The sequence below is a fragment of the Mytilus galloprovincialis genome, chromosome 3 (genome assembly GCF_965363235.1).
Source record: "Mytilus galloprovincialis chromosome 3, xbMytGall1.hap1.1, whole genome shotgun sequence".
NCBI lineage: Eukaryota > Metazoa > Mollusca > Bivalvia > Mytilida > Mytilidae > Mytilus > Mytilus galloprovincialis.
The window spans coordinates 59306646-59320029 of NC_134840.1; the positions used below are offsets into that span (position 1 = coordinate 59306646).

At 30.3% G+C, this 13384-nt stretch overlaps 1 protein-coding gene across 1 annotated transcript; it reads left to right on the plus strand.

Annotated features, from left to right (window-relative positions):
* The first annotated feature begins 599 nt into the window (after positions 1-599).
* On the plus strand, positions 600-3365 carry LOC143068476 (uncharacterized). The gene has a single exon (XM_076242568.1). It carries the CDS (start codon positions 823-825, stop codon positions 1630-1632), a length of 810 nt encoding a protein of 269 aa, XP_076098683.1. The 5' UTR covers positions 600-822; the 3' UTR covers positions 1633-3365.
* Positions 3366-13384: the final 10019 nt, after the last annotated feature.

Consider the following 13384-nt stretch of genomic DNA (forward strand, 5'->3'; position numbering starts at 1 on the left):
ATATTTTATAGATGTTATATTGTATTCGTATCAATAATTCACCATTCAGCTATATTTAATAATTTCAGGAAAAACGTTTCCGATTTTAATTTCCTAATTGAAATTTTTAATATTTACACCATGCATATTTATCTATTGTTCCAGTATGAATAAAGTATATCATTGAATGATTGAAATTGGTTTTCAACATGAACTATGAAATTCCATGAGCAATACATGTATTAAGATACTGATGGGGAAATGTCCGATGGTTTTAATGGTACCTTCAAATATTTACCTGCCAATATATTAACCAAAAATCCTTTTATTTCTTGAAACTTTTTTAAATACATGGTATAAAAATCAACAGACCAAAATCTATAAACGAAGAAATGAAAATTAATATGCTGGTCTGCAAATAATGACATCTTCATTTTTCTGTAATTGTAAATAAGAGGCGTGACTCAATCACACGTGGCTACAATAGACGAATGAAAAAATTTATATTCACTTCCAATCAGAAATGAATACACAAGAAGGAAGGTGTTATCTTAATGCGAATAAAAGTCTATTGGTTAACACTTTGTTAAAATAACAAATGGATAATAAAAGCTTCTGAAGGGGCTAAGAATTAATCGATTTAAAGGTTTAGTAAAAAAGGTATTCAAGTTAATTCTAACTGATAGCAGATGAGAAAAGGCACTGAAGACCACAGGTGTAAAGTTGGAAATTCAAGCATTTTTCTCATATCCGAAGAAAGTTGTGTTATAATTTAGACTCGAAATATCCGAAGTTGAAAAAAACACATATACAATAACTGACTGTATTTGTGATCGATATTTAATGATGAGTTCTGAAGATATGAGTCCGGAAGATCTTTCTTCCCCTGGAAGTGACAATATTGACTATGGTGATGGTTCAAAAGCGGGAAATATGGATCATGTCAAAAGACCAATGAATGCATTTATGGTTTGGTCAAGAGGACAAAGACGTAAAATGGCACAGGATAATCCAAAAATGCACAATTCTGAAATCAGTAAACGACTTGGTGCTGAATGGAAATTACTTTCTGAAGATGACAAAAGACCATTTATTGATGAAGCAAAACGTCTTAGAGCTCTTCACATGAAAGAACATCCCGATTATAAATATAGACCACGTAGAAAACCAAAGTCATTGTTAAAAAAGGACAAATATGCTTTTCCGATTCCAATGATACCAGGAATGAATCCAATGGCATTTGGTGCTTTGTCGTCATCGTTTCATCCTTCTGCAGTTTCCGCTGCAGCAGCTGCCGACAGTTTCATGAACTCTGCATCAATGAGTGACAAAATGAGGGCATTTTTACCACCATCATCAACACACAGTTTGTATTCGCATTTAGAAAATTTGAAAAGTTTAGACTCTTCATCTTTAGCTAGTTTACGATCTCAGGAACTGTCTTCAAGTAATCCACTCAGTTATTCGCCGTATTTCCACCCTCCTACGTCATCAGCGTTGACGGGATTACCGCCTGCAGCACACTCTCATCCTGGACAGTATTTGTTACCTTGCTGCCCTCCAGGATATTTACCGTCACAAGACATCCATAGACCAGTAGCATATGTAGTACTTAAACCGGAAGAACATTACCGACATTCGTCTGTTATGTGATATTCAAATTTATGACTATAACAATGTTTGCTTTGAAATAACATATTTCGCATACTTAAATGGCGAAATTCAAACACGTGACGTTTGGATTTGTTTCAAGAATACATTTTTTTTATGATGCTGGTGTTTTTCAAAGGGATAGTGTCCACACTGACACTAGTTTGGTATGTACAATGGACATCATGATCTCATGAATTTAAACCATTCTGAACACACCTTTACTTTTAAAGCCTAGTGCTAAATATATGAAAGACTAAAAGTGCTAGTATTGTTGTCAGAATATGTTATGTTTTTTTAGTTTTAATGTTATACATGTCTATGATCTAAGATGTTGATACATTTTTTTTGTTATTTTTTTTATTAAAAGTAAATGTATAAAAATATATAATGACAAGCAAAATATTCAAACTTCCATTTAAACTACAAAAAATCTTTTTACTATTAAAGCAAAACGCTTGTATTTTAAACATTTTGAAAATTACTTTTACACATTTGTTTTTATCGTTTCTGTTTTTAAACTTAATATTATTGCGGGAATAAAATGTCATGAATATTTCTTTCTTGTTCGAAATTAGTCTTATATTGTAATTAGAAAGTCTTACATTCGTTGCAGAATGAAAGGTCTATATTGTTAATTCAGTAAAAATGATATAAAATACTAGTTATTACATTGATAATTGAGAATACAAATGTAAGAGAAAAGTTACTGAATTATCTCAATTTTCAAAATACTTAAATAGCGTACAATTTAAGTTCGACAAGCAAAACCATTGTCAAAATAGAATAAATACAGAAAAGATTTAATCAAAATGTTACAAAATACTCCTAATTCAAAATGTATACAAGTTTTATTTTAAATACAATCCCGATGGGCAAAAAAGATTATAATCTACTAAAAATCCAATGTCAATTACATTGTAATAATTGTAAAAGATTATCACAGATAAAACTTACAAAAGCCGACAAATCAATTTCAACAATAGAAAATTAATTGCTTATTGTGACGTTCATTTTGTTACAAATTGTCTCATCGATCTGTATTTATGAAACAAGGAAACATGACAATAACATTGTTAAACTCTGTTAGTTATGGATCGTTTATTGCTTAGGAGTTCAACCTTCGATGACTGACAGGGTGTTAATTTCAATGTCAGCTTCACTAGATTGTTTAACTATTTGTAAACTGTTCGTTATTCAGTTTAAACTACTGTTTAAATATTTATGTGTAAACGTCGAACACGACAAACGGTTGGTTTTGTCTAAAAATACATTCATCATTTCATTATTCAAATTTGATGAAAGTTTAATAAACTTTGCTTTTCATTTATTATAAGCAGAATTACTTCTATTGTCCAAGTCTATTGAGAAAATTTAATTTGATTTTCAAAGTATGATTTCTTTTGTGAATTGCAATTGGAAATTACAAAAAATGATAAAATTAAAATTATTTTAAACAACATTCTATAAATAAACAATAGTAACATTATTGCCATGCAATATATTATGCAATAGAAATTAAAGAAACTCAAATATTTACGAACTAGACGGAAGTCATTACATACTAGCGCATTCATTTCAAACTGCATGTGCCCATTTAATGCAATTTATTCATTTGACATGTCTCTTTGAATATATTAACATTGTCATCATCTTAAACAGGGTTATTGTTTACCTTGATTATTATTTTTAATTTTTCTTAATATTTTGTTATTGAAATAAAGTGTTCAAATGTTTCTTGGTATTTGAAATTTCATTATTAATATAGCTTAGTCTTTTACATCGAAAAAGAAAGAATATGTGCTTGAAATAAAAAACATGATACAAACGTCAAGAGATGTGTACAAATTTAGAACTTCTATTCAGTTGTTAAGATGGTAATAATTCAGTGGAGAGTTGAAGGATTTCTGTCATCTGAAGCATGGGTTATTTTTAATTTAATCTTTGATCTGTCTTCTGAGGTCGGACTCCGTTTAACATTTTCATACTCTTGTTTTTGCAAGTTGTTTGTTTCACTGCATCGCTTGTTCTTGAGAATTCGTAGAAAAAAATACATGAAAAATTATATGTAGGCGTTTAGATCCATTTTATCTTTTTGTGGTAGTTTCGGTGAAAGATTTATCAATTTTTTGTTAATAAATCTGACCATGGGTTCATCAAGGTTTAAAATAAGAAGATATGGTGTGATTTTCAATGAGACAAACTACTGTTAGGGATATAAGCAACTATAGGGCACCGTACTACCATCAATAATGAGCAAAACCCATTCAGTATACAAAGTTGTAAAAGATCCTTAACTGGCAAAATATAAAATAGTTCAATCAAGAAAACCTACAGCCTGATTTATGAACAAAACAATATACGGAAAACAGTTATGGTATACTGCATCAAATGACAACTACTGAATTAGAGGCTCTTGACTTGAAACAGGCACATAAAGAGTTCATTTTTCTGGTCTTATTTTCTTCTTGTTTTAAACAGTTGATACAGTTACGGCTAAGGAACATGGCAATAACACACTGTTTTTTCTTAATTTGTTGTTGCTTCAGTCTATTGAATGTGAGTGTTCGAATTTTATTTCTGGATAAGCTTAAATCGTTTTGCAGCAAGCATCTTTCCAGTGGTAAATAAAAAAATACTTTTTATGACTTCGGCATGTTTTTCCATAAGAAATCAAATCTTGTCATTTCGGCCTGGCTAAGAAGAGCACAAAATATACTGAAGGAACCCTTAAAATTTTATGAAACTGAGAGTACACTTTACACCGTATCAGTCTTAACCAAACTCACATTTCACATGAATTATTATGGTGTGCGTTCTTTTGAGTTATGGTTCATCGGGAACGCCCAAAACTAAAAATTTGTAAAGCTAAATATGGAAAAAAAAGTAAAAAAATAATCATTTGAAACGCTGGTGATTTTGGCAACTTAAAAAAAAAGTGCATATGCTTTAGCAGGACGACGTTGTATCGTATATATATATAAGAGAATAACGGAATATACTTTTGCTTAAATCAATCAAAAGTTCATTGAATAAGTACGCACATACATACAGCAATTTTAAGCTTGTTTATTTTTAAGAGCTATGATGAGATTTTAAAGAAAGTTAGCGTTCGAATGATTCTGTGATAGAGATATGAATAAATGAGATGTGTGTACATCAATGAGACAGCTACTAAGGGACGAAAAAAGATAAAAATAAGGAGATGTGGTATGATTGCTAATGAGACAGCTATATCCAAATATCATATGAAGTGGATACCTTCTTTTGCGTTGATTCGTATAGTAGAACTGAGGCTAGTTTATCAATCCCATCCTATTCTTTTTAGGCTAAAATATCATTATCATGAAACTTTAAAGATATCAAATAAACGTTTTATTGTTTGACTTTCCAAAAAATATTCCTTATTAAAGATGAAACAGTAGAACATTAAACATACATATCATAAGTCATCAGTGTAATATTTTCTTAAATGTATATTTACATGCCGAAAAAATGCATGAATAGTGTACACGTAATTTCTGGTAAAATTTTGTGATGCATTTTATCAAATTTTTTGAAAGAAAATAAAAATGAACCATTGATATTTTTTGAAGAATCAATGGTGATGACGAAAAGCATGGCCACATATATATTGGTCATGAACCCAAAATAACATCATTTCCCAATGGCATAAACGTCTTGTTATATATACATTGAAATAAACGAATGGAATCGAAAAATAATTAGAATAACCAATTCCACGTTGGACGTTTAACACAGTGACTTTCAGTACTTTTCGGATTTCGTTTTTTCCTAATATGTTTTTGGTAGTTCCGTTTTCGCGTATAGTGGATGCATTATGAAATTTTAAATTTGATTTCTTATTTCACAATTCCTAAAAAAAAAAGTGTTAATAGAATGAAATTCAAAACAGTGTGGCTGTGGCCATTGATTGACACATTAAATTCATCCATTGACTGGGACAATTTACGTGAACGTTTGTCTGTAACGACCACTGTTCACGACGTACCTACGATAGACATTTAAACTGTGGGGTCACCAATTATAAAATAATTCGAAAAATTAATCAGGAATAACCTTTATGTTTTGATTTATATAATTGATATAAATCAAAACATCGTGTTATTTCTGATTAATTTTTCGAATTACTTTATTAAGGTGTTGAGAACCTTTGGTGACCCCATAGTTTAAGTGTCTTTAAAAAGTACATAGTGAGCAGTGTTCGTTACACACAAACGTTCACCTAAATTGTCCCAGTCAATGGATGAATTTAATGTGTCAATCAATGGCCACAGCTACACTGTTTTGAATTTCATTCTAAAGTCTCATGATGTTTGCCTTAAGGGTGTTTGCACCTCTACTTTTTGAATTTTTGCCAGATTTTCGGAATCCTCTGGTTTTATCCATGTATTTACATTAAAAAATATTCACACTAACCCCCTACTTTCTTTTCATATTTTTATTACATATTATTTAAAAAGACATATTTCAAAATCCTTGTTATTTTTTCATAATTTTTTTAAACAAAAAAGATGCCCATGTTAGAATGAAATTCAAAACAGTGTGGCTGTGGCCATTGATTGACACATTAAATCCATCCATTGACTGGGACAATTTAGGTGAACGTTTGTATGAACGACCACTGCTCACTATGTACTTTTTAAAGACACTTAAACTATGGGGTCACCAAAGGTTCTCAACACCTTAATAAAGTAATTCGAAAAATTAATCAGAAATAACACGATGTTTTTTGATTTATATCAATTATATAAATCAAAACATAAAGGTTATTCCTGATTAATTTTTCGAATTATTTATAATTAAAGGCGTTAAGAAACCTTTGGTGGCCCCACAGTTTAAATGGCTATCGTAGGTACGTCGTGAACAGTGGTCGTTACAGACAAACGTTCACGTAAATTGTCGCAGTCAATGGACGAATTTAATGTGTCAATCAATGGCCACAGCCACACTGTTCTGAATTTCATTCTAAGTGAAAGAAAAATCTAGAGAGAATTATTTCCCGCCAAATTTTTAACGGCTTATATCTCGAAGCAAGCACACGGACCCTCCATTTTTTCTGCTTTTAGTTTCTTTATTCATATACTTTCAATTTATAACAGTCTTTTAAAAAGCTTGTTAGTTTTAAACAGAGCAGCGAACATCCTTAAAGATAAGAAAAAGTTTTACATAACAATAATACTCATCAACTTCCTTAACAAAATATTAAACGTTTTTGTAAAATTTCAAAAGTTAGAAATATCTGAAATGATACGTTTAATTCAGTCTTTTATTAATGAAAGAAATCCATTAATTGAATTTCAAACTAACAATTCTGTTAAAAATGGAAAAAATAAATAATTCTTTTCAATACAGCGTATATGCATCAGTGAAAACCAAGTGTATTGGGTATATATTTAATGCTTAGGGTGAAATATAGTTCTTCATTTTCAAGTTCATTTGAACGCAGAACTTATATGTGACCTTACAAAGCAGTGGTTCACTCGGGCATTTACAGTTACAATGAAACAAAAAACAACAGAATATTTTTGAACTTTTTCGAAATTGATGTTTATTTTCCTGTTCTTGTCACCACTTTTTTCTTCTTTTTGCATATACTTCGACTGCACTGGATTGTTGAAGTTTAATCATAAATTCATGCTAGAACGAATGCGAGGTTCACCTATAACTTGTTAACACCAATTAAACAGTAAAAAATAAAACACATTGTCCGGTGCTTAAGTGAAGTCTGGTATCTCCTTCCTTCTGTTTAGAATCCTCTCCTGGCTCAAGTATGTCTCAATACTACATTACTATCACATAAAAAGTATCAAATATATCAACCACTGAAAAATTCATAAAAATGTATACTTAAAATAAACAATCGGAAAACACCACACACACATGGAGACAAATTAAAAAAAAAGTTGCAAGTAGAAGATATGTAAGGCAATTTCAATCTATAGTCTTCGATTTCACAGTTATCAATGAAAATGATACATAAATATATATATGTGTGTGTGTGTGTACAATAAAACATTGAACCACAAAGTTAGATAACAATTAGAATATATATTTATTATGGTCATGATATGCAAGTTTTTTTGTCATTATTAGAATCAATAATATATATTTTGGTCAAACAAAGTGCTGTTTTAAGTAATCGTATATTTTAACTATCATTTTTTTTTTTTTAAAGTATTCTAACTTTCTTCTGGACTTAAAACATTGCGTACATTATAAAATATGTGAAAAGTTTGAATTCATCTACAACTAGGACAAGAAGTTGACCTCTAAGTAAGATGACCTATTAGGAGACAACAGACTGGAGATTCAATGAGTTAGCTAATTTTTGCTGGTTAAGAGTTGTCACAAGTAACGAGCTTGTGTGTGAAATACAACAGGCTTCTTATTGACTTTTTATAGCATTAAAGCATTTTGTAAATAGCTTATTGTCGGTAGAATATATCTTAGACTTAATTATATTTGTAAAGGACTTGAGATACAATACAAAAGTTTGTAAATTGACAATATGAATTATTCTAGCCTCTCAAAATGAAGTCTTAAAGAGAATGATCTAAAACTGTAATAAGTCTAACCACTGTTCAGATGATTTGTGCAAACTTACGTAATTTATCAACTTTTTACCATAAATTTTTACAACCCTTGAAATTTAAAAGAAGTTTAAAAGATCTTACAATAGCTTTATATATTATCGACAGTTATCATCATAAATGTAAAAATAAGTATAAGAGATTTTCGTAACTTTACCTTACCTAATAAAATAGACTTGCATTCTTTTAAAGATCTTTTCATTTGACTAGGGCCAAGATCTAGGAAGTCAGTACACAACGAAAAATAGTATACCATGAATTGTCCAAAAGACAATTTGATATATTTTTTATGGGACGAAATCGTCTTAGAAACTATCTGAAATTATGAACAAAACCCAAAAATTGAAAAGTATATATACCATGGATTGTCCAAAAGACAGTCTAATATGTTTCTGACGGAACGAAGTCGTCTTAGAAACTTTTTTAAATTATGAACAAGACCAAAACATTAAAAATAAATATTCAAAATCGTGATATTTTTTTTTCCATCATCATCAATTATTCTATATCCTCTGATGAGTCTAATGCCGATTGTTAGTGTGGTTTGTTGAACTGTTTAATAAATGTAGTAATTCCTGATATCCTTTTTATAAATTATAATTGATGTTTATCAGTATTTTACAATTGTTACATGCCTAAGGTTGCATGCGCTCGGTAGGGAAATAAAATCAATCTATTTTTCCTCCGTCGCATAATTATCCAGCCAATAATGAAGCTTATCAAAGATGAAACCAATGACTTTCGTGTTCCTGATAATCACTTTAGATTTATAAGCGAACAGTTTTTATCGTTTGTTTATAGCATAACTTGTCTAAAACAATAACATTATTTATATTTGACTAGCTTTTCTATGGGGAGGGCTTACATAGACTTGCTGCCTGTTGCCGAATCCAATTTAATTCATTTGAATAACATACTGGTTAAACTAATATTTAACATATACATGTATAGATGTAATTAAATAACTTATCTTATTTTTTTCTTATTATAGAGCAGCAGCAGTGATAAGGTATTGGATTATATCAATATTGATGTTTATAGATCTATTTATCACATTCACAATTCTAAACGACTTTTTTTTATTATTTAAGACGTCTAAGAGGTATATAGATTCCTACCTACATTTTTAATTACTTTACTCCATAAAAATACTATTTGTAATTGTCTTTTACATACAAGACATATGAATAAAAGCACATGTTGGTTATGCGTGTTATACGACAACGAGACAGCAACCTATATCTACTTGAGGTAAGTAGGTAAGTAGTTTGATTATTGTTTATACTGTAACACATGTTCCCAAAAAACAATCTAAATTTCGATAATTGTTGTGTTTTTAACTAAATTCGATTGTTTGATTGACTAATACAGCTGGCAATGTGATTACAAAAGCTTATACTTGTTTCAGATAAAAGTTTTTTGTATTCACAGTATTTGATGTGTTTTGTTATTTGTAATATATAAGTAGAAAACCGGCATATTTGGTGTGATATTTAACCGACCGTAAGCGTTATTGAAAATCACAGTGACCGATCAGCTGTATTCTGTATTGCCTTGAAGAAATCGACGAATGTTAGTTACTAGTGCTGGAAGTTCAGTTCACCTTACCAGAGGACCTTACTTCTTCCCCGAGTTTTGATTGGCTTCGTGTTGCTCAATTTTATGTTGTTTTGTTTTGTGTGTTGCTAGTCTTTTTTTGTCCTTTTGGTATAATTCTGATCCACATTAACTCGCGTTTTCGTATACTAGTATATAGGCACATTTAAGTATAACGAACTCAGAGAAACATGTTTTAATTACACAGGACCAAGGTATTATCTGTTTTCTTTTCTTTAACCCATGTGAATCTTCTCTATATCTTTTTTTTCCAAAATGAAGACCCACATAAATATACGAAATATTCTTCAAATTTAGTCAATTGAATAGAAACTGTACATATACTTTGAACAGATAAAGTCAAACTATCACCATCTTCTATAATTACAAAGTTTGTAGACTCAGTTTTCTCGTTTGAATTGCTTTACATTGTCATTTACGGGCCTTTTATAGCTGACTATGCGGTATGGGCTTTGCTCATTGTTGAAGGCCTTACGGTGAGCTATAGTTGTTAATTTATGTGTCATATTGGTCTATTGTGGATAGTTGTCTCATTGGAAATTATCTTCTTTTTTATATTTCATACAAGTGGACTTTATTTCGCATTAGGCCAAAACATTTCAATATTGAGCTAATTATTCAATGTTTGAGATCATCTTTTTAATTTAAGGCATTCGAACTATAAACCATTATAAATTTAAGAAGACTATTGCCGAACTTAGTAGAATCAAATAGGTTTTTTTTTAAGTTTGGCTATTCAAAGGTTTTATGTTTTGTGCTGTTTATGATCAGCCTCATATTACGCAAATTGAACTAATGTTTAAAATCTTTGAACAGACTGCTCAGCAATCTATGAGCAGATATACTGCTATTTTGTGATGCCCTTTCTAGACATCTTTATCTAAGTAAATATGCATAATCAAAACAATCAGTTATAAGTATTATAATCCTTTGGTTATTGGTCATACATTATTGTGTTGCTGTCTCCTATTATCATTTGTTTCCGGATATTCAAATGAAACATGCTACTCTTGGCATAAAGAAAAACATTTTTTTCTTTCTTTTCTTTTTTTTTTTTTTTGAATGCTGTATGACGATATAACTTTAAAAAAATAAATTTGATTCCTGGAACATTTTTTTCTGTACATGTTATTGGTTCAAAACACAAAATGAGAACTATTTGAAGTCACATTCTGTTTAAATTATTTGTTATTAATTTTGTATTAAAAATTTATAAGATTAACTCCTGCCTATGAATCTGAAATGAATATGAATAAAAAGATATGTCAATTAAACAGCAGTTCGACAACAGAAAACCAAAAGACACATTCGTTATTTTAAAGATGACAGGTGTCTCTAAATTTATCAAGATCTTAATCGGCCATAAGTTAGGAACGTAATGACTGAATTAACAGAAACTATTAAAGATCAGCCATCAACCCCATGTCAATTCCCAACCATGACAAAACATATATTCAGGCATGACAAGAGATAACCATTAACGAGTTTCTCGACTAGTATGGGACAGGCGGTTGCATATGTGGCGGGGTTAAACTGTTGTGCTTCTTTCGACCGTGCGAGGGCTGTATAGTCAATCAAAGCCGTTAAACACTTCTGTCATCAGTGCTTCTTTCATATCGCAAGCAAAATGTTATTTTTTTTTCTTTTTTTGTAAAATTATGCCTCTTTAAACTCCGATATACATGACTGTATTTCAAAGAAGATTTCAAATCACAACTATCTTAATTTTAAAAATACGTTGTACAAATTAGAAAATATGATATTTGATAAAAGAAAATGAACGAGGGGCGCCAATCATAGCAACCTAACAAACAGATATCTAAGGAAAACACACGGTCTTCAAGAATGAAAATTGTTTATATTATATATATTATGTCAAACTCGAATGAGTTTAAATGAGTAACATGACGGGTACGAGATGCGGAGCAGGATATGCTTACCCTTCCGGAACACCTTAGATCTTCTTGGTGTTTAATGGGGTTCGTGTTGGCCAGTTTTAGTTTGCTATGTTGTGTTTTGTTTTATGTCGTTTGTCTTTTCGTTTTTTTCATAGCGTTGTAAGGTTGTTTTCGGCTTAAACGTTTGAATATCCCTTTTGGTATATTTAGCCTTTTCGCTCGTTCAGATGAAGGTATTGACTATGTGTTTTATATCTAACGGAAGGAACTGGTCATTTCATCTGTTCTTATCTTCGTTTTTTTATTTTACCTTTCTGTCTGCAAACAAAACCAAAAGCAATGCAGCTATAGGATACAATCCTCTACATACATTACCATTGACAACTAAATATCTCATTTTGCTTAGAATCATTTTTGAGTTCAATACAGTAAATTATTTTATCGGATGCCGAATCTTATAAGTTATAACAAGGGGGAACGGGGTATCCATTGAGTAGCTCTGAAAAAATTACTATGCGATTTTTAGTTTTCTTAACATCTCCACCTCCAGGTATTATGCGGTATTGATAAAAGTATGCATTGTCCAATGCTTAAATATTTTGCATGTCATTTAATCTAATAATCATCAATTTTGATCATTGGGTTGCGTTCAATATCGTAGCAGCTACATAGGGCTACGGTTGATTTTTGACTACTGAACGACTAACGTGTAGCTATATAGACTAGCAGCTATCTAGGGCATGAAGTCCAAAAACTTTGGAGCACAAAAATCATGCTCGAAACATGTTATCAAACATTTTGATTGGATGATTTTGAAGAAAGAGTACAAAAAACTGACTCGAAAGTTTTTTTTACTTCAAGGCTAGATCTACTCAGCAGCTAGGCTAGCTACACGTTTAGTAGTCAGAAATCTACGTATGTAGCTGCTACGATATTGAACACAACTTTGAACTCTTTTATAGCTTGATTTTTTTTTACTACTCAAAATACATAAAATATTTACATTTATATATATCAGTTTAGAAATATTCACACAGCACAGTTTTTTTAATTGGTTTAATTAGTTTAATGTATTCAATGTAGGATAATACTATATTTTAATTATTAATGCGTTTCATTACGCTATTGTAATTAAAAAGGTTAGACCTCACTTGCAACAATACATATCAGTCAGAACACAACTGCAAGATTTTCATTATTAAACATGTTCGTGATAATTTTGAAGCTCTAGAAATAGATGAATTTGCATTTATATAAAAGTATTTGAAAAAAAAATCCTTTTAAACTTTCATTTCAACAATTTGTATGCTTTAATAACACGTCATATACTTAAATTGAAATGAAAATGAAAAAGGCTTTTATAAAATATAAATGATTAATGATATGAATGAGAACCAAAAAAGAAAATGATACATCAATTTTCATAAAATACAATTTTGGATACGCCTTCATGGTATATGATTGTGTGCCTACAAAAAGGTAGCTCTTAAATGGGTATAATTTTGATAATACAAACAAATAATTTGATGATCTTAAATGTGATATCCTTTAAAAAGCTTTTTACTTAAGACTGATAATAGCTTCAATGTGAAAAAGTATCTAAACTAATAAATTTGAGTGATTCAG